The 24958-nt window shown below is 39.9% G+C and overlaps 1 protein-coding gene across 1 annotated transcript in view; it reads left to right on the top strand.

Annotated features, from left to right (window-relative positions):
- Positions 1–1004: 1004 nt before the first annotated feature.
- The window catches only part of LOC133650790 (autism susceptibility gene 2 protein homolog), a 451545-nt gene continuing 427591 nt past the window's right edge, over positions 1005–24958 (top strand). Inside the window, exons 1-2 of the mRNA XM_062048439.1 lie at positions 1005–1236; positions 22039–22666. Coding sequence (XP_061904423.1) covers positions 22388–22666 — 279 coding nt within the window. The 5' untranslated portion in view covers positions 1005–1236; positions 22039–22387. The remainder of the gene's footprint in view (positions 1237–22038; positions 22667–24958) is intronic.

Raw genomic sequence — 24958 nt, 5'->3', positions numbered from 1 at the left:
CATATATATATATATACGTGTATGTATGTATATGCATATATATATATATATATATATATATATATATATATATATATATATATATGTATATATATATATATATATATATATATATGCATATACATACATACACACATATATATATATATTATACATACACATATAAATTATGTGGGTAGATATTTGTTCTAAAAAGGGTATTTCAACAAGTAAACAGTACAGTAGGTAGTTGATGTTGATATATGTAATGCACATAAGGGTATTCTAGTCAGATGCGCGTGTGTAAATATGCGATGTGTAAATATCAAAATATTACGTACGTCGTATCACTTTTTGTCAGGCAATATTACATTTAATGACAATTTTACATAAATGAATACATCCAAACACGTTGTACATATTTATTATTTGCAGGAAGAAATAACAGTTACAATTGTGTGTGTATCTTCCAAGCAAGAAAGAAGTTTGATCACATCAACATGGGACTAACTGACACACTCCGCTTCACTGCAGGTCCGCAAGCCACGCCCACCCCCCACAGCCACAGAAGAGGAAAACTATCCTTTCCCGGGCATGATAAAGTCTTAAATAATGTCAAACACGTAGCGTTACAATAACCAGGAAGATAAAGTGTTTGTCTCACACCTACTAATCAAGCATTCACATTTTGCCACAACACACATGGGGGAAAGTCCTATCTGGAAATACAGCCATATTAACTCCTAAACTGCCATTTTAACACACACTAAACCATCAGCACGCATCCAATGCTTTCTCGTGCGCACGAGAAACTTTCTCGTGGCCACGAGATACTTTCTCGTGGCCACGAGATACATGTCTAAAAAAAAAAAAATTCCCATGTCTCTTTAGGGGCTCCGTACTTGTGCTCAGCTGGGAAAATAAATATATATATATATATACTTATTATGTCATCCATTTACTTATTATAAACTGTTACAGGCGTATTTAATAATCGTGTTAATATTAAATATGTACGTAAATAATATGTGGGGATATAAAAGGCATCCGGTTCTATCAGACCGGGCGGAAGCGGAAAGTGACGTCACTAACCACCTGGAGCACCTGTCAGACGCAGTGTTTTTTGCCACGGAGCCACTTCTTGGAATAATCTGCCTTTTGACTTTTTTTGGTGTGCTTTCCATTGGCCTGTGGAGAACCGGGAGAACAGGGACTCTTTCCAGGAGGACTTTGAGTTGGATGCGCAGTCTCGGTACCGTGAGTACACTGCTGCGGCTTTCAAACATTCATCGCTTGCCCGTACGTGCATGTCACGCTACGTGCATGTCACGTACGTAACTTTTGGGACTTTGGGGAAATATATGTGTTGTATGAACTTTGGGCTGTGGGATTTAGTGTGTTGTGTAGGTGTTTGATTTATTATTATATATATAGTATTTGTTATCAATTGTACCAAGAAGTGAAGTGAAGTGAATTACATTTATATAGCGCTTTTTCTCAAGTGACTCAAAGCGCTTTACATTGTGAAACCCAATATCTACAGTAAGTTACATTTGAAGCAGTGTGGGTGGCACTGGGAGCAGGTGGGTAAAGTGTCTTGCCCAAGGACACAACGGCAGTGACTAGGATGGCGGAAGCGGGGATCGAACCTGCAACCCTCAAGTTGCTGGCACGGCCGCTCTACCAACCGAGCTATACCACCCAGGATTTCCACTGGATACGTAACGGCAGCAAAACAGCTCCGTTGGAGACGTTTTGCAGTGTTGCAGTTCAGCAGCCGTTGGTTTCTCGAATAACAGGACCGGGTTTATGTGCTCATGCTCCTCTTGAAAGACAGAATAAGGTTTTTTTGTGTTTCGCTTTACAAAAACCCCCCTTATCACATGTTTACGCTCAGATTTGCGAGACATCTTAAAAGTTTGCGCTTTTTTAGTGCACGGCGAAGCCACAACAGAACAGTAGTGGGGATTCCTGCACGGTAGATTGTGGCGCCATTTTGAGGAAGTACCGTTCTGCTGCCATTACGTATCCAGTGGAAATCTGAGGTCATTAGATGACCTGCAACACGCTCACTAAAAGTATACACAATTTTACAGAGAGAATATTTTTTCATAGAAGGGAAAAATACAGGTTCTGTAGAATGCTGAGAAATGTAGGGAGTTTCCCTAAGTAAAGCGGAGGGGTTGCCAGGTATGGAACCAGGTGGTCAATAAGCAATTTCTTTATTGCAAAACAAAGTAGGCTACAACCACGTCTTAACAGCGCCACAGCAGAAAAGCACACACATTCAAGACTCATGTTACTGTACATTCATAGCAGTCAAAAGTCATAAAACTCTTAGCAGGTCGTTGCAGTAAACCACAGTCCTAATGAGTTTTTAATATGTAACTGTTTAAATCTTGTCTTCCTTCATGTTGTTATGTGAATGACTTAAAGGCCTACTGAAATGAAATGTTTTTATTTAAACGGGGATAGCAGATGTGTCATACTTGATCATTTCGCGATATTGCCATATTTTTGCTGAAAGGATTTAGTAGAGAACATCGACGATAAAGTTCGCAACTTTTGTTCGCTGATAAAAAAAAGCCTTGCCTGTACCGGAAGTAGCGTGACGTCGCAGGTTGAAAGGCTCCACACATTTCCCCATTGTTTACACCAGCAGCGAGAGCGATTCGGACCGAGAAAGCGACGATTACCCCATTAATTTGGGCGAGGATGAAAGATTTGTGGATGAGGAACCTGAGAATGAAGGACTAGAGTACAGTGCAGGACGTATCTTTTTTCGCTCTGACCGTAACTTAGGTAAAAGGGCTCATTGGATTCCACACTCTCTCCTTTTTCTATTGTGGATCACGGATTTGTATTTTGAACCACCTCGGATACTATATCCTCTTGAAAATGAGAGTCGAGAATGCGAAATGGACATTCACTGTGACTTTTATCTCCACGACAATACATCGGCGAAGCACTTTAGCTACGGAGCTAACGTGATAGCATCGTGCTTAACTGCAGATAGAAACAAAAGAAATAAACCCCTGACTGGAAGGATAGACAGAAAATCAACAATACTATTAAACACTGGACCTGTAACTACACGGTTAATGCTTTCCAGCCTGGCGAAGCTTAACAATGCTGTTGCTAATGACACCATTGAAGCTAACTTAGCTACGGGACCTCATAGAGCTATGCTAAAAACATTAGCTATCTACATACACCAGCCAGCCCTCATCTGCTCATCAACACCCGTGCTCACCTGCGTTCCAGCGATCGACGGAGCGACGAAGGACTTCACCCGATCACCAATGCGGTCGGCGGCTAGCGTCGGATAGCGCGTCTACTATCCAAGTCAAAGTCCTCCTGGTTGTGTTGCTGCAGCCAGCCGCTAATACACCGATCCCACCTACAGCTTTCTTCTTTGCAGTCTTCATTGTTCATTAAACAAATTGCAAAAGATTCACCAACACAGATGTCCAGAATACTGTGGAATTTTGAGATGAAAACATAGCTTTTTGTATTGGATACAATGGTGTCCGAATACTTCCGTTTCAACCATTGACGTCACGCGCATACGTCATCATACATAGACGTTTTCAACCGGAAGTTTTGCGGGAAATTTAAAATTGCACTTTATAAGTTAACCCGGCCGTATTGGCATGTGTTGCAATGTTAAGATTTCATCATTGATATATAAACTTTCAGACTGTGTGGTCGGTATTAGTGGGTTTCAGTAGGCCTTTAAATCTTACATTATGTATAATTTATATATAAAACCTATGGGTTTGATACACTATTGTGGGATCACACACCTCAGCCTTCCCGGTAAGGTTTATTCATATTCAGGTGTACTGGAGAGGACGCTGTGCCAGGTAGTCAAACCTCGGATTCAGGAGGAGCAGTGTTGTTTTTGTCTTTGGTCATGGAGCTGTGGACCAGCTCTTTACTCTCGGCAGAGTTCCTGAGGGTGCATGGGAGTTTGCCGAACCAGTCTACATGTGCTTTGTGTACTTGAAGAAGGCCTTCGACCGTGTCCCTCGGGAAGTCTTGTGGGGAGTGCTCTGAGAGGATGGGGTATCGGACCGTTTGATTGTGGCAGTCCGCTCCCTGTATGATTGGTGATAGAGCTTGGTTTGCATTGCCGGCAATAAGTGAAATCCGTTTCCAGTGAGGGTTGGACTCCACCAGGGCTACCCTTCGTCACCAATTCTGTTCATAACTTTTATGGACAACATTTCTAGGCGCAGTCTGGGTGTTGAGGGGGACCGGTTTGGTGGCTGGAGGATTAAGTATCTGCTTTTTGCAGATGATGCGGTGCTGATGGCTTCATCTGGTCGGGAACTTCAGCTCTCACTGGATCGGTTTACAGCCGAGTGTGAAGCGAATGGTATGAGAATCAGCACCTCCAACTCCGAGTCCATTGTTCTCGCCCGGAAAAGGGTGGAGTGCCATCTCCGGGTTGGGGAGGAGATCTTGCCCCAAGTGGAGGAGTTCAAGTACCTCAAAGTCTTGTTTACGAGTGAGGGAAGAGTGGATCGTGAGATTGACAGGCAGATCGGTGTGGCGTCTGCAGAGGTGCAAACCCTGCATCGGTCTGTCGTGGTGAAGAAGGAGCTGAGCCATAAGGCAAAGCTCTCAATTTACCGGTCGATCTACATTCCCATTCTCACCTATGGTCTTGAGCTTTGGGTTGTGACCGAAAGGACAAGATGACGGGTACAAGAGGTTGAAATTAGTTTCCTGTGTCGGGTGTCGGGGCTCTCTCTTAGAGATAGGGTGAGAAGCTCTGTCATTCGGGAGGAGCTCAAAGTAAAGCTGCATCTGGTCAGGATGCCGCCCGGACGCCTCCCTGGGTAGGAGTTTAGGGCACGTCAGACTGGTAGCTGGCCACGGGGAAGACCCAGCACACGTAGGAGAGACTCTGTCTCCCGACTGGCCTGGGAACACTTGAGGATCCCTCGGGAGGAGCTGGACAAAGTGGCTGTGGAGAGGGGAGTCTGGGCTTCTCTGTTTAGGCTGCTGCTCCCACGACCCGACCTCGGATAAGCAAGAGAAGATGGATGGACGGAATTTCCATTTACACTAAAACTCTACCTTCATTACAGTCTAAGACTGGAATTCATTAATGTGAAGAGATATTATGTAACCTAAGTTTAATCTCACTTTCACCTTTATTAGGCCCTTTTCGACTAAAGAATTAGGAAATCCTGGATCTTTAGGTTCCTGTAGAAGTGTGTAGTTTGGGTTTCCACCGCATTTCACAGTTCCGGGTAGTTTATACAATCAAGCTGATGACCTATGGAGGAGTGGTTTACTATATTTCTATAGTGACACCATGTAAATAAACAGACAATTTTAGGTCACAGTTCTTTTACTAAAAAGTGAGTAATTGAAATACAAAGTAATCGTACACAAAATGATATGATTTAAAAAAATAAAGTGTACCGAATTGCAGTGATGGGCAAGCTAATTGGAAAATGTAGTAAGCTGAGCTACAAGTTACTCTTGATTAAATGTAGCTAAGCTACAGGTGAACCTATCTCTAGAGAATTGTAGCAAGCTACACGGCAAAAGTAGCTTGCTACATTAAAGCTACATTATATAAATATATAATTGAATGTACAACTTTCCTCCAAACAACAGAAAACATGTTCAGTTTGATGGTTTATTAAAATAAACACTAGCTACAAACATGCCCTTTGTCTGGCTTTTTAAAGTGCGTACCATGTACAACATAAGGGAAAAACACAGGAAACAAATTAAATAAAAGGCAGTGAATTAATAATAATGATAAATAAACACCATAATATATACTCTAATAGAGACTGTTTTAACAGAAACCAAAAGGAACAAAACATTTGTCTCACAAAAGAAGCATTAGAGGGGATCTGTACTTTTTTTTGGAGTTTTGCCTATTGTTCACAATCATTATGAAAGACATGACGACGAATATGTTTTTTTTTATGGATTCGAACTTGTAAATTAACGTAAATAAAAGTCATCTTACAGCAGAGCCAATGAGAGGTCCTCTATTCCGCACATAAAACTCAATAAATAACCATCTAAAAAGAGCCAACAATACTCCATTTACATTTTGTGACTTGAATATTAACCAAGTATTAGTGATATTGTTATTATAAGCTCTAACGCAGACAAACTATTTAAAGCGGCAACGTGATCACCAGTTTATGCTGCAATGTTTACGTCATCGAGTGGTCAGCTGTTTCCTCGCTTCCCTGCTCCTTGGAAGTTTATTGTAGATCATAAATCATGCATCTCACCTTAATAGAAGAAGCCTGAGGCAACTTCCGCCAAGTTGGTACCTTTTGACAGCCAATTTAGACCCGGTAATGGCGAGAACGACACGAAAAGACCCTTGGCTTCGCGAGGATTATGAGTCATTCTTCTAGATTCTCTACCTATAGACCTTGTACAGTAATAATAATAATAATAATAATGGATTGCGGATAAGCGGAAGAAGATGGATGGATGGATGAATAATGGATTAGATTTTATATCACACTTTTCTATTATTAGATACTCAAAGCGCTCACAGAGAGTAAATTATGTTTTATTGGCTCTCTTGAAGTTTGCAGTGAGCAGTAATCAGTTAGGTTTATGGGGAAAAAAAGCAAACATTGTGATGTGTTTTTTAAATTAAGCGTATGCTTAAAATTATAAAAATATGTAAATATTACATCTTATTAAACATGTGGCTGTTACCACATTACATATATACTTAAACTATCACATTCATTTAATATTTAGAATACATTAAAACAATTCATTTGTCGTCATGTCTTTAATGATTGTGAACGATAGGCAAAATTCCCCCCGAAAAAGTGCACTACCCCTTTGAAAAACTCCATCTTTACAAGAATGTAAATCAATAAAACGGAACATATACAAAGGAAACATATTTTCCTGACTGAACACACACATAAAGTCAAATAGTTTCTAAATGAAGCTGCGCAGGCTGAGGGAAGCGAGGGTGAAGGTTCAATTACACATAATAATGACACTGTTAAAGGAGAGCAGCACATTTTCTTCCATGAGGAGCAGAATTAGCTGCCTCGCTGTTGTCTCTCTCTGCTGGGCCACTTTGTCACAAGGACGACCTCCTGGAAAGTCGAGACAAGGTCAAATGCTTTCCAACCCCCCCATGATATTTCTTGCAGGCACGGGACAATGAGGACAGAAGCACTTTAGGAAGCATCGCTCAGCCTGTGCATCATTAAAGTGGGCTAAAAATAAACAACCCACACAAGTTGCTCTGCTCACAGACGACCATTTAATCACCACACATAAACAAGAGCAGGTTCCGCTTGTGCATGGAGGTTGTTATTTTTCAGTTTTTTAATTGCAGGTAAGCCAAACAATGACAACACAGAATAATTAATTTAGTTTGTATACCCTAAAAGTCATGCAAATATTTGTGATGGCACATGTGCAATATGAATTTATTTTTTTGTCACATTTCAACTTTCCAGTGGGCCTTCCTGCATATGTCAATCAATATCAGGCATAGGAATGGGTACCTCTCATATTTGAACCGAATACGAATGCAGCACAGCGGAATACTTTGCAGTGCACCAAGCTGCCACGATAGACCCGGGACTAGACCAAGCAGGCCCTAACCAAGACGAGCATCCGGAAGGAGTGGACGGTGGGACCCAGGGGCGCCAGATACGCAGCCCGGCTGCAGTAGCCTGAGGCGCCAACCCCCGCCGTACAATCAGGCCCTGAGAGTCCCCCCCCCCGAGGGAAGAAAAAAAATAAATATGTAAAAAGATCACAGACACGTTGACACACAAGGTCACTACCCCAGCAGCTGGCCGACTTGCAGCACTGCGGAATACTTTGCAGTGCACTGAGCTGCCACGATAGACGCGGGGACAAGACCCAGTAGGCCCCATCTGGAAGGGGTGGACGGTGGGACCCAGGAGACCCAGACACACGGCCTGGCCGCAGTAGCCTGAGGCGCCGACCCCCGCCGGACAAGCAGGCCCCATGAGTTCCCCCAAAAATATATAAATATAAATATATAGAGATAGGGTGAGAAGCTCTGCCTTCCGGGGGGAGCTCAAAGTAAAGCCGCTGCTCCTCCACATCGAGAGAAGCCAGATGAAGTGGTTCGGGCATCTGGTCAGGATGCCACCCGAACGCCTCCCTAGGGAGGTGTTTAGGGCACGTCCGACCGGTAGGAGGCTACGGGGAAGACCCAGGACACGTTGGGAAGACTATGTCTCCCGGCTGGCCTGGGAACGCCTCGGGATCCCCCGGGAGGAGTTGGACAAAGTGGCTGGGGAGAGGGAAGTCTGGGTTTCCCTACTTAGGCTGCTTCCCCCGCGACCCGACCTCGGATAAGCGGAAGAAGATGGATGGATGGATGGATATATATATGTATGTATGTATGTATGTATGTATGTATGTATGTATGTATGTATGTATGTATGTATGTATGTATATATATGTATATATATATATATATATAAACAAATATACAAATACACACACATGCATACATCTATCCATGCATATACATATATATACACACACACATATCTATAACAACACACACACACACACACACACACACACACACACATAAACCAACAAATGCATACACAGGGTGGCGGGGCAGCGATCAAGCATACATCAAGAGTAAGTGTTAATATTTGAGTGGGCACCATTTTCCTCTAGTGGAAAATCATCACGTTCATTTATAATGTGCATCTTAGTTGTAGTTTTTTTTTAACACATATGGAGGTGTTAAAATCCATCCATCCATTTTCTACCGCTAGTCCCTTTCAGGGTCGCGGGGGGTGCTTGAACCTATCTCAGCTGCATTCGGGATCGCCATGTAAAATTGCTAATGCTAATCAGTAGCATGTCTATGGCATATCCAACGTAGATTCGAATCAAGCTGGCACATTTTGAAAAATCGATTCTTTTGAGCACTTTCTTTCAGGCTCCTAATTAGTCTGCTGACATATGCAGTAACATATTGTGTCATTTTCCATTCTATTATTTTGTCAAAATTATTAAGAACAAGTGGTAGAAAATTAATTATTAATCTTCTTTTTCGTATCTGCTTACTTTCTCTTTCAACATGTTCTACACTTCTGTTAAAATGTAATAATCACTTATTCTTCTGTTGTTTGATACTTTGCATTAGTTTTGGATGATACCACAAATGTGGGTATCACTCCGATACCAAGTCGTTACAGGATCATACATTGGTCATATTGAAAGTCCTCATGTGTCCAGGGACATGTTTCCTGAGTTTATAAACTTAATATACATTTAAAAAAACAAAAGAATGTGTTGTGATGCCAAAAAATATTGATGTAATCATAAGAGTATCGACCTGATACACTACTGTACCTGGTATCATTACAGTGGATGTCAGGTGTAGATCCACCAATGGCGTTTGTTTACATTTTGACGCCGGTGAGCTACGGTGTGTAGTGAAGCATGTTTATCTATTCCTCGTCCTGCAGGGATGATACTTGTAAGAAACTTACTTTATTTGTCGCCATGGAGACGAGGATTAGTGATGTAGCTATAACACTGCAGACTGGGGCTGGACTTTAGCCGCTAGCTAGCTAGCCATGTCTTAAAGCACCTCTTCCGGGGTGCTTTTCAGTGTTATAACTTCACCTTTATCGTTAGTTTTTAAGCCAAAATGCGTCCGTTCTCCCTTTTCTGTCTACACACATTGTCTGCTTGTAAGTACTCCGTGATTGTGCGCTGCCAAACATGCTCCTCTGCTCGTAAACCAGCAATGACAAGATGTGACAACGACGGGGTGGATCGGTACTTTTCAGAGGTGGTATAGTACCGAATATGATTCATTAGTATTGCGGTACTATACTAATACCGGTATACCATACAACCCTAGTCCAGGATGTACCCCACCGTCCGCCTGAGTGGAGCTAGGATAGGCTCCAGCAGCCCCGCAACCCTGAGAAAGACAAGCGGTAGAAAATGGATGGATGGAATTAAAACAGCATTGTAATTTGACAATGAGCTCCGAGTATGTGCCTTTATTGCCATCTAGTGTCTACTTTTAATTAAGTCTATGTCGTTTAAAAGGAGTAGAACAACAATACAGTATTTTTTTCAATTTGTGCTGAAATCCCGTGCTTTTTTAAGATTAAGTTTACAAGGAACACTTAAAACATTGATAGCAAATGTATACAATCATGAGCATAGCTTGTTGCCACGGGGAAAGGGCAGGCCATGAGGCAGCAAGTACCTCTGCCTCACAGTAAGGGGCGATATATTGTCAACTTGCAGTTCAATGCCTCTGCAGTACTCTGACTCGCCACACTGGGAGAAGTGGGGGTGCTCAAGCTAACAGGCACATGTTTCTCCAGCAAAAGCCAGCCTTTTTTTTTTTAACTTTATTTATAACAAACAAGGCATTATATTAAAGTAAGCCAGCGTTTGTGGGTGGTTTTTGTCAGATGCAAAACATATCGTTTTATGGCTTGGAATGAAATTGAATTAAATGAATGTGTCTGCCATTATATACTGTATCCAAGATGAAATACTTCTCTAAACTGGACTTAAAGACAAAATGAATGTGATCATACAAAGTACGTTTTCATGGAGGACAGCTATTGCTGCTTCAGATACAAATACAGAAAGGTAAGATAACACTCACAATACTTGATTCATTTTGTTAAAAGCAATTGGGACCAAAAAGTATTAATAACAACTTTATCAAATACTTTTTGGACCCATTTATCATATTAGTATAAGTATTATTTTTTATTAGTATTATTTCATTGAGTATGTCATAGTCAGCTCCACATCATACATGTAATACAAAATATACATACATATCTCCATTGAACAGTCTTGTGCTCAATGGCAATATTATTATTATTTCACAAAAAAGAAAAGAAAATTGAATTAAGACAACAAAATAAAATTAAACATATCTCAAAAGGGTAATGGAAAGAAGTATTAACTTTTTGAATCCCCTTTTTTTTTAAACAGTTATCCAGTTTCCTCTGAACCGCATTTTATCAAATTAATCTGGATCCACATAACTCAGTTTGACCAGAACAATGTGCTTACAGTTCACAATATATCATCATGAGTAAGTTATATAAGTCATATCATAATATCATGATGATAACATTTTTATGAAAGCGATTAACTCCCTTCTTTTTCCTGTTACTCTAATGTGCAACCTAAATCAACAATGGTCATACTTGCCAACCCTCCCGATTTTCCCAAGAGACTCCCGAATTTCAGTGCCCCTCCCGGGGCAACCATTCTCCCGAATTTCTCCCGATTTCCACCCGGACAACAATATTGGGGGCGTGCTAAAGGCACTGCTTTAGCGACCTCTCTCACCTGAAAAGGAGACTATTGTATACACTACCGTTCAAAAGTTTGGGGTCACATTGAAATGTCCTTGTTTTTGAAGGAAAAGCACTGTACTTTTCAATGAAGATAACTTTAAATTAGTCTTAACTTTAAAGAAATACACTCTATACATTGCTAATGTGGTAAATGACTATTCTAGCTGCAAATGTCTGGTTTTTGGTGCAATATCTACATAGGTGTATAGAGGCCCATTTCCAGCAACTATCACTCCAGTGTTCTAATGGTACAATGTGTTTGCTCATTGGCTCAGAAGGCTAATTGATGATTAGAAAACCCTTGTGCAATCAGGTTCACACATCTGAAAACAGTTTAGCTCGTTGCAGAAGCTACAAAACTGACATTCCTTTGAGCAGATTGAGTTTCTGGAGCATCACATTTGTGGGGTCAATTAAACGCTCAAAATGACCAGAAAAAGAGAACTTTCATCTGAAACTCGACAGTTTATTCTTGTTCTTAGAAATGAAGGCTATTCCACAAAATTGTTTGGGTGACCCCAAACTTTTGAACGGTAGTGTATGTCTCCGTTATCCATAGGTTTATCTATAACCCATAAAGTAGGCAGGCTATTTCTCAGCGTGTGTTTATTCCAGCCGGCACGTTAATACACTGACACACAACATCCGGATTCCCATCATGCATTGCTTCAAAACTACGGCAAGTAGTAATGTCCAAAAACATAACAGAGACGAAGCAGAAGAACGAAGAAGAGACATGGCGACGACGAGTAAGAAGAAGAAGTACGCTTGCAAGTTCCAAAATGATTGGAAAAAATAACTTCAGTTCATCCAGGACAGCTCGAAGGGGAAGGGGTATGCTGCCTGCAAATTCTCCATTGAACACGGTGGCCGAACGGATATACTCATTCATGAACGGATTATTTATATATATATATATATATATATATATATATATATATATATATATATATATATATATATGGAGCATCACAATACCTCCGAACAGGTGAGACTGGGCAGAGGGCCAGCCATCACAGTGAAAGCATGCACCAGGGGTCAAACTACGCCACATTGAAGACAAGTACATCCCTAATTTTATCCTCAATCAGGCTGATGTGTGGCCACCTGCCCCAAGGCAGCTGTGTCAGGTTGGCAATCACCAGTGTTGGGTTAGTTACTGAAAACCAGTAACTAGTTACAGTTACTAGTTACTTCATTTCAAAAGTAACTCAGTTACTAACTCTGTTACTTACACCAAAAAGTAATGCGTTACTGTGAAAAGTAACTATTTAGTTACTTCTTTTTTTCTTTTTCTTTTTTAAAGCTCCCATTAATGCCCTTTTAGCCTTCATGTCAGTACTGTTATTGCACTGGAGAATAATACAATCTGTTGATCAACTTGACATGCATTTGCATCACTGAACTCTGCTAAGCAATGTGGTCTACATACAACACACAAAGACAAAGATATGTTTCAAAGGGCCAATTTGTTTCTGGCCAGAACAAATTGACAAAACTATTTTAAATAGCTGCAACATAACATACATAAGTAACAAACAGCATAATAACAGCATAGCTGAAAAGCAAGGAAGACACACACTACACACACAAAGCCTACCATGCATTTTTTCCTCAAGGAATTCTGACACAAAATCATGTCTGAAGCCCAGAACACTCTACACATTTCCCCAGTTTTAGTGTAGAGATAAGGAAAGATTGGCCTGGCCCACTAGGATCCCTCTTTATGTTTGGGAACTTTATAGTATATACATTTAGAGTGATGTGATAATCAAACACTCTGGAAGTCTAGAATGAAAGAGTTTTTAAGAGAATTGACAGCAATGTTCCCTCGAAGGTGCGCGCCTGTGCAATTGCGCACTGCTGAAGCGTCCTCTGTGCACGCAAATCTATGCCACGCACAAAATCAAATAAAAAAATAAGCGCATAACAATTTTCGACACACGGACACGACAGAGAAAACACTTTTCGTCATCATTGTTCAAATATTGTAACGTCTGTTGAGACGCTTTGAGGACATGAATTCCATCCATCACTTTACTGAGCAAAACTCTTTATTGTCGGCCATAAACACATCACCAAAACATTAGTAAAAAAAATTATATCTAGCCAAAGTGGTCATTTTCTGCAGTACAAACCAGACCAAAAGCAACTTTGTTATATCAACAGCAGCCGCTCGCTCTTTCTCACTTGCGCCAACACATGCACATATGGCACTTAGCCAGTGAGGCGTTTATAGCCACACAAAAAGTGGGACAACTCCAACACCACACATAAAGTGTCATTCCAGGTCGTTACACTATGATTTACCAATCAAATGTGTGCTTATTCTAGTGCCATTTATTAGGAATCTTCATTTATAAATATTAATCATTAAATGCTGTTAGTATATTAAATAAATACTAATAAAAATATATTTTTTACAAACAGGAAGTTGCAGGAATGTACACATGATCCCCTGCTTACATCTCATTGTGCAACATGAGAATGTTTTAATTGGGAACTAAATGCAATGTCTGAAAGGGGTACAAATTATTTCCAAAGCAGGACCTCCACCCAGACAAACAATACAAGTACACAGTTCATGAAAAACAATATTTTTTGTTATTGTCATTGTAAGTGGGCCTAAACACTTATATTAGAAATGGAAATGACTGCTGTCATTTGATTATAATAATAAGAGAATGTTGTCTGTCTATCTGTGTTGGCCCTGCGATGAGGTGGGGACTTGTCCAGGGTGTACCCCGCCTTCCGCCCGAATGCAGCTGAGATAGGCTCCAGCACCCCCCGCAACCCCGAAAGGGACAAGCGGTATAAAATGGATGGATGGATGGAGATGGAACTTGTTATTTAGTCAGGTTTGGGACAGGTGTGCTGCTGGTGTAGCCACAGTGTGCACGTCTGATGTTGCTCACATGGGCTCCACTGAATGCTCAGGGAGTTTTTGGGTTTGCTCACACATGAACAATTAGAGTGAACATTGATTGACAGAGTGTGTACCTTCAGTGCTGAATGATGAGCAGAGGCAGAGTTAATCCTTAAGTGGTGGTGGTGGAGGTGAAGTAGCATTGGAGTCTCTGTCTCTCTTTACTAGCTTTGTCGAAGCATGTTGCTTATGTAGCTTGTTTCAGCAGATTTGAATTGCTGTTTTGGGCAGTAGATGGGATCTTTGATCCAAAGCCCAATTTACATTTAACTAAAATGTTATTTTCTTTGTGCTCGACAAAGGAAAAGTATTGAAAATATCTCCATGTTAAAAACTCGACTGCAGCTCCGCCATGATCAGACACGCCCCCCCTCCTCTCTCTCTTCCCTCTCCACACTCACACTCACACTCACACACACAAAGAGCGAATGTCTCTCTTCCTCGGCTTGTGACACAAGAAGAATCAGAACGATGACACTGCAGCGCTCCGATAAAACACACTTTATACTACATAAAAAGTAACGTAAAATAACGCAGTAACGCATCATGTAGTAACGGTAACTGAGTTACTGAATATAAAAAATAACGCGTTAGATTACTAGTCACCGCCGAAACTAACGGCGTTACAGTAACTTTGTAACACATTAGTCCCAACACTGGCAATCACTGTGTTTGAGTTAAATAGCACCTCAGTGTTTGACTCATTGTGTGGCTGGCTCCCTGCTGGGAAAGGTCTGCTTCCATCGGGCGGTAAGTGTGTTGCTCCACTGAAATATAGTTTGTAAATAAGTCTGCTAAATGTGTAAGATGTTTGATTCATTGAATGCTGTGATTTATTGAACTTTGCACTGGTCATAGGTTTCTCTGCTATATGTTCCAGGCAATTTAGGAGACATGATCAAGACATGGACAAAGTGATAATTTGTTTGTTTCAATGGAAGCCCCAATCGGGAGAACTTTTAAGTTAACCTTTATTCAGAAAACTGACTGAATAAACCAACGCTGCGGCGTTTGAACTTTAAACAGAACTGTCTCTGGGAGGTTGGTTTGTGACCGCACATCACTATATATATACACTAGCGTTCAAAAGTTTGGGGTCACCCAAACAATTTTGTGGAATAGCCTTCATTTCTAAGAACAATAATAGACTGTCGAGTTTCAGATGAAAGTTCTCTTTTTCTGGTCATTTTGAGCGTTTAATTGACCCCACAAATGTGATGCTCCAGAAACTCAATCTGCTCAAAGGAAGGTCAGTTTTGTAGCTTCTGTAACAAGCTAAACTGTTTTCAGATGTGTGAACCTGATTGCACAAGGGTTTTCTAATCATCAATTAGCCATCTGAGCCAATGAGCAAACACATTGTACCATTAGAACACTGGAGTGATAGTTGCTGGAAATGGGCCTCTATACACCTATGTAGATATTGCACCAAAAACCAGACATTTGCAGCTAGAATAGTCATTTACCACATTAGCAATGTATAGAGTGTATTTCTTTAAAGTTAAGACTAGTTTAAAGTTATCTTGATTGAAAAGTACAGTGCTTTTCCTTCAAAAACAAGGACATTTCAATGTGACCCCAAACTTTTGAACGGTATATATATATATATATATATATATATATATATATATACTTGAAAATATATACCCCCATCTCCCGAATTCAGAGGTCTCAAGGCTGCACATATGAATTTAAGTAAAAAAAAAGAAGAAGACAAAACTCCAAAAGAATCTATGCCTCACCTGGTGTTTAGCAAAAACTGCGCATGCTCAGAAAAGTAGCATCACATTTATGAGTTGATTCAATGTTATAAAAGGCAACTTCATGAAAAAGCTGCCGCAAACTTAGACATTCAGGAGGGACTGACTGATGTAATGAAATATTTAAGTCCAACAGGGCCATATCGCAATATCAACGTCATCGTCAGGTACTTAAATTTGTCCACGTCCTCTATCAATGTAACATGATCACGGTCACTCTCCTAGTCAGAACTATTTGCACCTCGGAAGGAGCGTGCAGCCTGTAAAGCGGCACTGCGGCACCGACATATCCCTGCGCTCCGGTCCCCGCGTCTCCGGGATGATGCTTGAAGTCTGTGCGGGAGGCGCGTTGCTTTGGCGGGATCTATCTTGTCAGTACCCGGGCTTTATTATTTTCAATAAGTGACTGAAGACCTGCAACTTATAACGAAAGGTCCCCACCGCACTCCCCGCTGGCAAGGGTTTGCATTTCTTGGTTTTGCATGACGTGTCTTGGGAAAAAAAAAAGAAAAAAGAGGCTTGCTTTTGTTACGTGCGTGTGTTTGTGGTAGAAAGGATGCCCGGACAGAAGGCAGTGCCAGTCCCGGTTTTGCGGGATTACAGAAGCAGAAATCTCAATTGACAGCGCCGAGCATACACACATTTATAATTAGTAATAACGGACTATAAAAAAGCACACGTCTAGTTTTCTCTAAAACAGAGCGTTTTTGTGTGGGACATCTTTTTCATGCACCGTGATAAAGGTGCTGTATGGAAAATATTTGAAGCTGCATAGTTTAATATTTGCATGCAGGAATGTTCAGTACACGCTGAAGTTTTATTATATTTTGTTGTAATTATCATGCATGTTTGCTGCACTACATGTGCTAGCAAGCATATGTCCAAGGAGACCACGTGATGTTGATTCATGACACATTTGTTTATGGTGTGTTGATGTATCAAAATTGCAATGTTAATAATATATTGAGGTATTGTTGTTACTCAAATGCTACATTGGGTACTGTTTTTGATTCCCTGCATATTTTCTACATTTACGCACTTATAAAACACAAACTGTCAAGAGTGTTTGCTTGTTATAATTACCATAGATCAGTGGTTCTTAACCTTGTCGGAGGTACCGAACCCCACCAGTTTCATATGCGCATTCACCGAACCCTTCTTTAGTGAAAAATAAAATGTTTTTTTTTTTTAAATTCAAGACAAAGTTATATGTTTTTGGTAACACTTTAGTATGGCGAACATATTCTAAGTAACAAAGACTTAATTTATAGTTTTTTGGACACCAGGGGAACATATTCTAAGTAACAAAGACTTAATTTAGAGTTATTTGGTTAGGGCCAGGGTTAGGGTTATAATAAGGCCACACCGTTTAAAGCATCAATAAGTACTTAATAATGACTAGTTGAGAGCCAATATGTTACTAATTTGCGTTTTAATAAGCAACTAATTAATGGTGAATATGTTCCCCATACTAAAGTGTTAACATGTTTTATTACTGGTGCACAAAATGAACCGTGCATGAACATCACCTTGTTCAAAGAACAAAACCAACACAGTGCATGAACTCACAACAAAATACACACCTGCAAATCAGTGTGACTTCTGCTGTCGCCGTGTCCGTAATACGCCCGATAGGGAGAAGTTTTCATTTACACGATGAGTTGGGTGTGTCTTGACCTCCGCCGAACCCCTGAGCCCGACTCACCGAACCCCTGGGGTTCGATCGAACCCAGATTAAGAACCACTGCCATAGATCATTTTAACATAACAATCCATAAAAATAAAAATAAACATTACAAAAAAGTAATCATTTTTAAGAAGTTTGTTGAGACTACTTTTTGGGGGATTTTTTTTATTATCAATATTGACATCCATGCAAGACCAATGTATTGAAATTCCATGATTTGGTGGATTTGCAAACAGCTACAATTGTGCACAAAGCACACTATAATCTGCAACCCAAGAAATATACATAAATTATTCTCAACAAAAGACGAGAAATAAAACCTTTAGGGGTGTAACTATTCGTTTTAACATCGATCCGATACGATTTTTGTGGTAGCCGATACTATTCAGGGACAATCAATTTTTTTTTTTTTTTTAGAACGGTACGATCCGAAACGATTCAGTGAGTTGAAATCGATTCAGTAAATTTTTAGCTAACAATAAAAAAAATCAACTAGTGTAACTGTAAAATAAATAGTAGCTAATGGACACTGCAGGTGAAGTTTCCTATATTCCTGTTATTTATTTTAAGGGAATGATGCATAAATGAATTATGGATACAAACAAGCAAGGAAACAACAACTAATTGCATGCATTCACCTCTTATTTGAACTAACACTTTAGGTTGAATTAACAAGAGCAAGCATGTTTCTGCTCATATTTTCAACATTCAAACAATTCTCAAAAAAACGTCAGTAACCAACATTTTAAAAGTAGAATTACCTGCCAAATAGAATTTGCCGACCCGCCAATGACGGGCAGTGTCCAAATTGTGCGGATACATGTAATGCCCCCTCATCCCTGTTGATGTTGGCTCATCGCTCCCTAATATCCATAGTCTCCTTGATCTATCTCTTGTATTTATTTGTTTTTCATGAAATGACTTCTCGTGTTTTGGAAGTTGGTGCGTCACGGTAACTTGTTCCGCTGTCACTTCCACTTTGTCGACCGCAAGTTTTGTGGTTTAACGTTGTGTTGCTGCTTTATTCTTGTGTTATGTCATTTGTCTTTGTCGTGGGTTTTGCAATTGTGCTGGAGCTGACAGTTTTTATATTGTTGACGGTTTATGAACAAGCGATAGCAAACTCAGCGAGTTAAAACACACATACAGTATATACAAGAGCTGATGTTCGCCACAACTCACGCTCAGACACTCAACTCAGACTCAACTCCACTCAGACAGCACCACCTCTTGAAGGCGTGCGTGCACACACACACACACACACACACACACACACACACACACACGCACACACACATGCATCACAGATAATACACTACTGTCTTGTGGCGTTTGCGTTTCTCGACCACCCCATTTAGCCGCCATTTTTATGACGCCACAGACAGAGAAATTGACTTAACAACTAACATTCTTTATTATTAAAAGTGCTACATTTCATATAAAGTCTGCCATTCTTAAGTCCAATGTTTTCCTTTTCCTAGTATGGATCAAATCGATCGATTCCCTTTTAAGACATTCTTGGATCGATTACTATCTCTTAGAAGGCAAACTTGCATAGCACAGATCTATATACTTGAGATTTAGGAATATAAATCTATCAATCGTTACACCCCTAATAACATTGGCCAAAAATCTAACTTAAAACATTTGTATGCACGTTCAACACTTAACACCTTTAGCATATCAGTATGTGGAATTAAATCATATAATGGATTAAGCAAAGAAGTCTAACAATGTAATAAACTGATCCAGTTTAAGAGGCTGTTTACAAATTACACGGAAGAAGAATTATTATAAGTGTCTAACACTTGTTGACAATAAGATATTATTCATCTCTTAAGTGAATCGTAACTGATTTAACTGTTTGTAGAACTCATTGTATTACAAAATTATAACAGGAAGTGCAAAAATGTGACAGGAATTTCTCTGAACTGGAAAAGGGGTAGGATTAAATAAGATATGATTCGTCCTACTCCTTTATGAAAATATTTAAAATATGTGACCTATCATATTTAAACTGTACACAGTACATGTTCGAATAAACTTCAACCAACCCCCCCAAAAATGGAAGAGAGCATTATTGGTGCAATTATTGATAAATATAAGAAATAAAAGACAAACGCTCAATGGATAAAATAAACCAATAAATATCAATGGCAGTTTGTCATTATAATTGACATCCTGCAGTATGACAATCAACACTTGGATGAGGCACACAGGACCACAAGGACTTTGTGATGTGGTCACATTACAACAACATGTACGTGTTCCTTTCTTCTTTATTATTACATACCATTCGTTTGATCCAAACAAAGTCAATTGTACACAATAATTAAACAAAAGTAAAAACTACTATCTACAACTCTTTTAAATTATTTGGTTTTTGCCCTCGAATCATTCCTGTGTCCAGGGATTTTATTCAATGTGTTCGGAAACATTAAGAAAATAGATAAAATTTGTTTTGAGAAAACAAAAATATCAATCTTATCACATCATTCTAGTATCGATCATATAGTGTACAGTACCCTTGGAATGGGATAGATTCACCCTCCTCTTATTGTACATGTACTGTGACAATGCTGACAAACCAAGAGTTGTTATACTATCCCCTTTAACTCTTATTAACCTAATTTCTTATTCCTTGTTCATATCTGCCTACTTTCTTCTGTAACATACACTTCTTAAACTCTACCAAGCACCTTTTTCTTCTCTGGTTTCAAACTTAGCGGCAAGCTATTAGCATGCCTGCTCCTGGCTTGCTCTCGTGTGTAACATGTTTAACGTCATCCTTAAAGTGACAATGATACTTAGGATAAAAATAAATGCAGTTTATTTGCTGGTGATGATTATTAATTTAGGGGAGCTGCTATCTCCCACAATCAGAGTAGTGGGGCAGAAGAGTGGACACCTTGCAGGCAATGTGCTTGGAGGTTTTGAGTATGGTATTAATTTATTTAGAACATGCATACAATTACAATATGATACATCACATATTTCCAGTCTCTAATTACAGCATGTCCGAAAAGGAATAAGAAGAAGCATATCTTATTTAGACCAGCTCACTGGCCTTGTGGTTAGAGTGTCCGCCCTGAGATCGGTAGGTTGTGAGTTCAAACCCCGGCCGAGTCATACCAAAGACTATAAAAATGGGACCCATTACCTCCCTGTGCCACTCAGCATCAAGGGTTGGAATTGGGGGGGTAAATCACCAAATGATTTCCGGATGCGGCCACCGCTGCTGCTCACTGCTCCCCTCACCTCCCAGGGAGTGAACATGGGGATGGGTCGAATGCAGTGGATAATTTCATCGCAAATAATGTGTGTGTGACTATCGTTGGAACTTTAACTTTTATATTTAATCCTACCCCTTTTGGTTTTAAAGCAATTTCTAACACATTTTTTGTGCTCAACAGTGAATAAATAAATAAAATAGTAAGTAAATAAATAAATGGATAGGTTATAATCACAGTTGGATGAGCAGACACCACTGTGGAGACACCACCCTTGCTTCAAGCTAAGCCGTGGGTAAAGGAGTAAGCATTAGCAGTGCCATCAGAGGACGTAGCAGACTTATAGAACCAGGATCGCTGCTAAGTGCTAAAGGTTTCGTTTCCAATGTTTGGGAAAACAAACGTTATGTCGCTCTTTAGCTATATGGTAATGCTAGCCAATAAGATTGGATGGTTTTGGGAGGACCTTAGAGGATTCACTCTGACATTCAATAAACCACCTAGCGGCGCAGAGGCTCATGACTCCAATTTATGCTTGCAACTTAAAACATAACAAATATCAAAGAAACCGCTCGTATCCCAAAGTATTCGTAAGTGGAATCAGCCAGAATGGAAGTTGTGTTTGTAATCGTCATTGAAAGCATTAATTGGCAATGGCCGATGACATACTTTTTCCATGAAAATTGTCCAAAACTGATCTGTGGTTGATCAATTAGTGCAGCCATAAAACACACATACATAATATATTGACATGTGGCTTTCTCAACATGCACACAGACTGACACAGTAAGACATTATGTCTTGGATGTGGTTGGAATTGTAGATCAAAATGATATAACTGTCACAAAAAGATACAATGATTGACACTGAAGGTAACACTAGAGGAGCTAAGCAAACCCAACAAGGTACAATTGGCTTTGTGTGAGCATAGCTGACGAACCAGAGCGGACACTATTCATCTCTATCACACTATTATTTTGCATTAAGGAGAAACCTTCTGTTTAGTCGAGTAAACAGCCTCGTTTACTCCAAAGCTCAGTTGCACCCACAATTGCTTGCTTTCTCTTTTCTTGTCCAACAGGAAGGCCAGTTTGCGGTCCTCAGGCTGCGGAGGAAAGATGTAACGTGACATGCTGGACTTCCCGTGGTGGATCCTGCTCCCTTGGCTTACTCTTGCAGAAGAAACAACTTTGTCATTGTGCTGTTTATCAATCCAATCCAATCAGTTGTCAAACCTGCTGAAGGATGTGATGGATTGTCGTTGGAGACGGAATTTATCTGGCTTGTAAGAGGCTTCATCTGCTGGATATTACATGCTTACCTTGGATCCAACATATTGATATTATTCCCTTGGATAACCTGCTCTGGGCCACTCTTGGGTCTTTGAAGACCGCTTCTCATTGGAATCAGGATTTATCTGGATCTTCCCAATGAAAGACATGGGTGGACCCCCACATGCTGGCCTGCGCAAGAAGAGGAAGTCGAGGTCTGAGAGGACTTGTGAAAGGACATCAAAGTGGATAAGCAACGATCACGTCAAGGGTTCCGTCTTTAACTTCTCGTCCGACTCTGAGCGAGAGAGAGGCAGGAAGCCCTCCTCGTCCCGGCCTAAACCGCCACGGAGAAAACGAAAGGAGTCTACTTCTGCAGAGGACGACATCATTGATGGCTTTTCCATTGTTGGGTTCGTCACATTGAAGGACATGGAGGTAAGTACTGAACCTTCAAGGGATCACCTTGTGAACTTCACTGTCTACTTGGAAATCCTCTGTATTAGGGGAGTCCCGATACGATGCCAATATTGGAGCCTTGAGTATTGGCCGATAAGGATATTGGTCCGATGTGATATCAGCAGGAAATTATACATATTTTTATTATTTTGTAGAGTGGATTGTTAGAAAAGGTTTGATTAAGTGAATTTAGTCAAACAGAGAACAATGGTAGGTATGAAAATCCCTATAACCTTTGTATGATTAACCGTCTGGAATGTACTTCTGTTGACTTGAAGTTGAACTGGAGTAGTAATAGGATTTTTTGGCGACACCTGGTGGTCACAATAATTCCTGAACTCAAGGTCATGACACAGAAAGTTAAATGATGCGGACACGTTTATTACAGGATACTTTCTAATACACTTGGGCCTTGGAGACTTTGTATGTGTAAGTAATAGGGGCTGTAACGATTAATTGATTATATTAATGAATTAAATTAGAATAAAAGCTTCAATTAAATTATGTTGCTTCGATTAATTGTTTAAAGAGGGTAACTAATACATTTACAAAAAATCCGGACCACATTGATATTCGCGGACATAGTCTCTGCAGAGCTGCTGCAATAGAGAGCACATGAGAGCGGTCGCTGGTGGGTCGTCTGTGTGGCTGCAAATATTTTGCATTTTGTGGATTCAAACTTATTTTTATTTATATATTTATTATTCATGCACACATGTTGAAAGTGTAATTTCAATGTTGATGACGTGCATTTATTAGGAAAAAAAAGAAAGTTGTGTTAAGCAGAAACATTTTTTTATTCAAACTATTTTCCCCAAATATGCATGAAGACTATCAAGTGAGATGTTTCTAATCACTCCATTATTGGAAAAAAAATATTCGATAGACTAGTCAATTACTAACATAACTAATACCGAGCCCTAGTAAGCAATATGCAACTATAATTATTTGACACTCATTTATATTGACAGATGTGCTATTTTAGACTGCAATATTGTTCAATGAAGTACAATTATTATTTATGTCTAGCTTGTGCTATTGTGTGCTTAGCTGTGGTGTAGCTGCTCGCAGCTACTGTGTTTACCTTTTGTAAATGACTTGACTAAAATGCAAGGAAATACCAACTGTGTGTGTTTATTGGGGGACATTTACATGTTAACATGCTGCAGTACTGCTTGTATCTGAAATTGTATCGCACATTATACTTGCTACCACTGCACATATATTCCAACACTTGTTTTTTTGCTGGTATCATATCGAATCGGGCCACATTTATTAAGAATCCTGTGCTGCTTGTTGCTGGACAACATTTTGATTCCCACCTTTGTATTTTGGTTATTGTGTATAGCGAGCTTCCACCATAGATGATTATCTCTGAGTGGCGGCTGCTGTTGTGTGTATATAGCTGTGGATTTATTTCCCAGCCAAGTGGTACTTCACATGCAGGAGGTTCTGCTTGGCTCAGAGTGGCTGGTGTGTTTTTGATCACTCTCAAGTGAAAAAAGCTCCTTGAACCTTGGCACTACAATTTAATGGGAGTTGCAGTCATTTTTTATTCAGTATTTTCTTAGAATTGGCGCAGACAGACTTCCAATGGTGTTTCGGTCTGAATTATGACTTACAATAAGTCCTTTAGAGCAGTGGTTCTTAAGCTTGTTGGAGGTACCGAACCCCACCAGTTTCATATGCGCATTCACCGAACCCTTCTTTAGTGAAAAAAAAATAAAACATTTTTTTTCAAATTCAAGACAAAGTTATATGATTTTTTTTACTGGTGTATAAAATGAACCGTGCATGAACATCACCTTGTTCAAAGAACAAAACCAACACAGTGCATGAACTCACAACAAATTACACATCTGCAAATCAGTTTGACTTCTGCTGTTGCCATTTCCATAATTTGCTGATAGGGAGAAGTTTTTATGTACACGATGAGTCGGGTGTGGCTTGACCTCCGCGGCGGAGGCTCCACCGAACCCCTGAGGCTGACTCACCGAAACCCTTAAGAACCACTGCTTTGGACAGCATGACTGCCATATCGATCTGTAATGGAATATTTCATAATACAAACGTTTGTATTTGGTGACAAATGTTCCCAACACTACTTATTGTATGTTATGCAACACACTTACATAACTCTTTGGTGCTGATTCCTTTAATGCCACAAATTAATTTTAAAGGACAAAATCAATACTTTGATAAAGCAGTTTTCAAAAATGTATTTGACACACTGCAGTTTTTCACTATATATATATATATATATATATATAT

The sequence above is a fragment of the Entelurus aequoreus genome, linkage group LG05 (genome assembly GCF_033978785.1).
Source record: "Entelurus aequoreus isolate RoL-2023_Sb linkage group LG05, RoL_Eaeq_v1.1, whole genome shotgun sequence".
Classification (NCBI taxonomy): domain Eukaryota; kingdom Metazoa; phylum Chordata; class Actinopteri; order Syngnathiformes; family Syngnathidae; genus Entelurus; species Entelurus aequoreus.
Note: the sequence above shows the minus strand (reverse complement) of the source record. Positions and strands in the feature narration are given on the sequence as shown.